General features: G+C 63.2%; 1 protein-coding gene across 6 annotated transcripts in view; it reads right to left on the bottom strand.

Annotated features, from left to right (window-relative positions):
* The window catches only part of CIB2 (calcium and integrin binding family member 2), an 18,288-nt gene that overhangs the window by 7,859 nt on the left and 8,266 nt on the right, over positions 1-2,163 (bottom strand). For 3 of the 6 annotated variants that reach the window (XM_023520044.1, XM_023520045.1, XM_023520043.1), the window contains exon 2: positions 1,557-1,595. The exons of 1 other annotated variant lie outside the window; for it this stretch is intronic. Coding sequence is in view for 2 of the 5 variants with exons in the window: in XM_023520043.1 (XP_023375811.1) it covers positions 1,557-1,595 (39 nt within the window). In the remaining 3 variants the exon portion in view is untranslated. Of the gene's footprint in view, positions 1-1,556; positions 1,596-2,163 lie in introns of those variants that run through there. 2 more of the 6 variants (XM_011374368.2, XM_011374369.2) reach the window with 1 other exon arrangement.

The raw sequence follows: 2,163 nt of genomic DNA, 5'->3' as shown, positions 1-2,163 counted from the left end.
TGACTGGCTTTATTTTCCTAAATTTTCTACAGTCATCACGTATCCCACGTGGAATAAAAAATTAAGAGTAACTAGAATAGATGATACAAAGTGTTTAAAAGGCAGAGGAAGTTAGAGAGGACAAAGTAACAAAGAAGCAAACGCCGGGCCCCTCGCTGGGTGCGCCTCTCTGGACCCGGCCCACGCGGCAGAGGAGCACAGCCTAACCCTAACCGGGGCCGCAGGGGGTGCAGTAAGGGCACTGAGCTCTTACCGACACGAAGGAAGTGGGGGGCTGCTCACTCAGGGTCAGCCCTGGGGGGTGCAAGTGCTGGGCCCGAGGGAGCAACTGGATCCACCTAGGGGGTGGGGAGGGGGCAGAGGGAAGCGGTCCCTGGCGGTTATCTGGGACTCTGACACTTGGGATCACTGGGCTGGGCCCCAAGCTACCAAAGAACCTACTGCTCGGCTTTCCTGACAACACCCAGCGGTGCTCAGGGTGCAGCTCATCCAGGGACCCACCTGGGCGGGGCCGGCGGGACTCAGGGGCCTCTCCGTCAAGTCCCAGAGCCTGCTGTCCTGGCCCCTTGGCAGTGACCCGGGGGTGGACGTCACGATCCCCACCCATCCATTTTATACAAGAACCAGAGGCCGGGGAGGCTCTGAGCTTGGCCAAGGGCCCAGGGATGCCGATGCCCAGGCTGAGGGGCTCTGCCCCTCACCCTGCCCCTCCAGGTGGTGGAAGTGGGGTGTTCCTGCCCACCCAGGTGACAGGGAGGAAGAGCAGCCTGGGCAGAGACGGAGGCCGAGGGACACTGCCTGCCCCAGCACAGTGCTCAGGGCAGTGACCGCCCAGCCCTCGTGGGAAGCTGCGACAGGCTCTCGCCCCAGCCCAGCGGCCTCCGGGGAAAGTGATCCCGAGACCTGCGGCTCTCAGAGCCACCTGATAGCCTGAGCAGGCGCCAGGTTTCCTACTCACCATCTGGCCCTGGGCGCTCAGGCTGCCAACCCCTCCCCTTCCCATCAAGGCCCCCCCCCAATATGGGAGTTATCTTGGGAAGGGTGAGGGCCTGGTGGACGGCCCCGGGCAGTCGGGCGCTGCACGCCACGCCCCTGTCTTTCGGACCTCCCAGAAGCAGGGGGACATCCGAACTGGAACCAGAAGGCGCTGAGGGACCCCCGGTCCAATCATCAGGGACCCCTCCTCTGACAGGTCCCAGGGTGCACAGAACTAGCAAGGGGGCTGGAGTCAGGGGCCAGGGCTTCAGTCCCTGGCTGTGGCACTGGCTGGCCCAACTAAGTCCCATCAGTAAAGTAGGGGTGAAATTAGATTCTCCCGTCAGAAGGTGACACTGAGGGTTAAATGGAAATGTGCTTGAGACCACACCCAGCACAGCCAGGCCCCTGGCAGAGGGATGTGGGCCTGGGGGGTGGGGGGTGGTTCTGAGTGCACGCAGCAGCCTGCACTTGGCTCCTGACACAGAGAGTGCTCCTCCCCAGCCACCACGAGGGGGCCCCGGCCCCCAGCCTCCGCCCACCCCGCCCTGCCCGCTCCAAGGGGTGAACGGAAGCCGCACCTACTTGAGGATGTCTTTCTTATTGAAGAATGTACAGTCCTGCGGAGGAAAACGCACAGTCAGTGGTGGTGTGGGCCGGCTCCTCCTTCCACAGACCCGCGTGGGGGGCAGCGCGTGCGGGGAGCAGCCCTGGACGGTGCTGGGGGCGGAGGAGTCACAACCACCCTCCCTGCCCCACGCCCCTGGGGACGGCTGTCCAGTGGGTCGAGGAATCGTCTCCTAAAACTTTAGGCCTGGCCCAGGGGGCTGAGTGCAGACGTGGGAGCTGGGAGGGGGCAGAGCTGGCTGCTTCCGATCTGAGGGGCCAGTGGGTGTCCCGTGGGGTCACCAGGGCAGTGGCTGGGAGACAATTCAGGAGTGAGGATGAATAGTTCACCCCCCGAGAAGAGAGCCTCGCGTCAGTGAGTCTGAGTGGCCGCGGGCAGCAGCCTCGTGCTCAGAGACCGAGCTCCGGGCACACAGGGCGGGGAAGATCAGCATCTACCCAGTGTCTGAAGCCACAGGAATGAACGAGTCACACTGGGAAGGCAGTGGAGAGACTGTGGGGAGGGACTGGTGCCATCTGGACAGGGGCAAGGGCGTCAGCCATTTTCAAAGCCACTCTGGT

This window comes from Pteropus vampyrus, unplaced genomic scaffold, assembly GCF_000151845.1.
Source record: "Pteropus vampyrus isolate Shadow unplaced genomic scaffold, Pvam_2.0 Scaffold245, whole genome shotgun sequence".
Classification (NCBI taxonomy): Eukaryota; Metazoa; Chordata; class Mammalia; order Chiroptera; family Pteropodidae; genus Pteropus; species Pteropus vampyrus.
The sequence above is the reverse complement of the archived record's forward strand: the minus strand, read 5'-3'. Positions and strand labels throughout refer to the sequence as shown.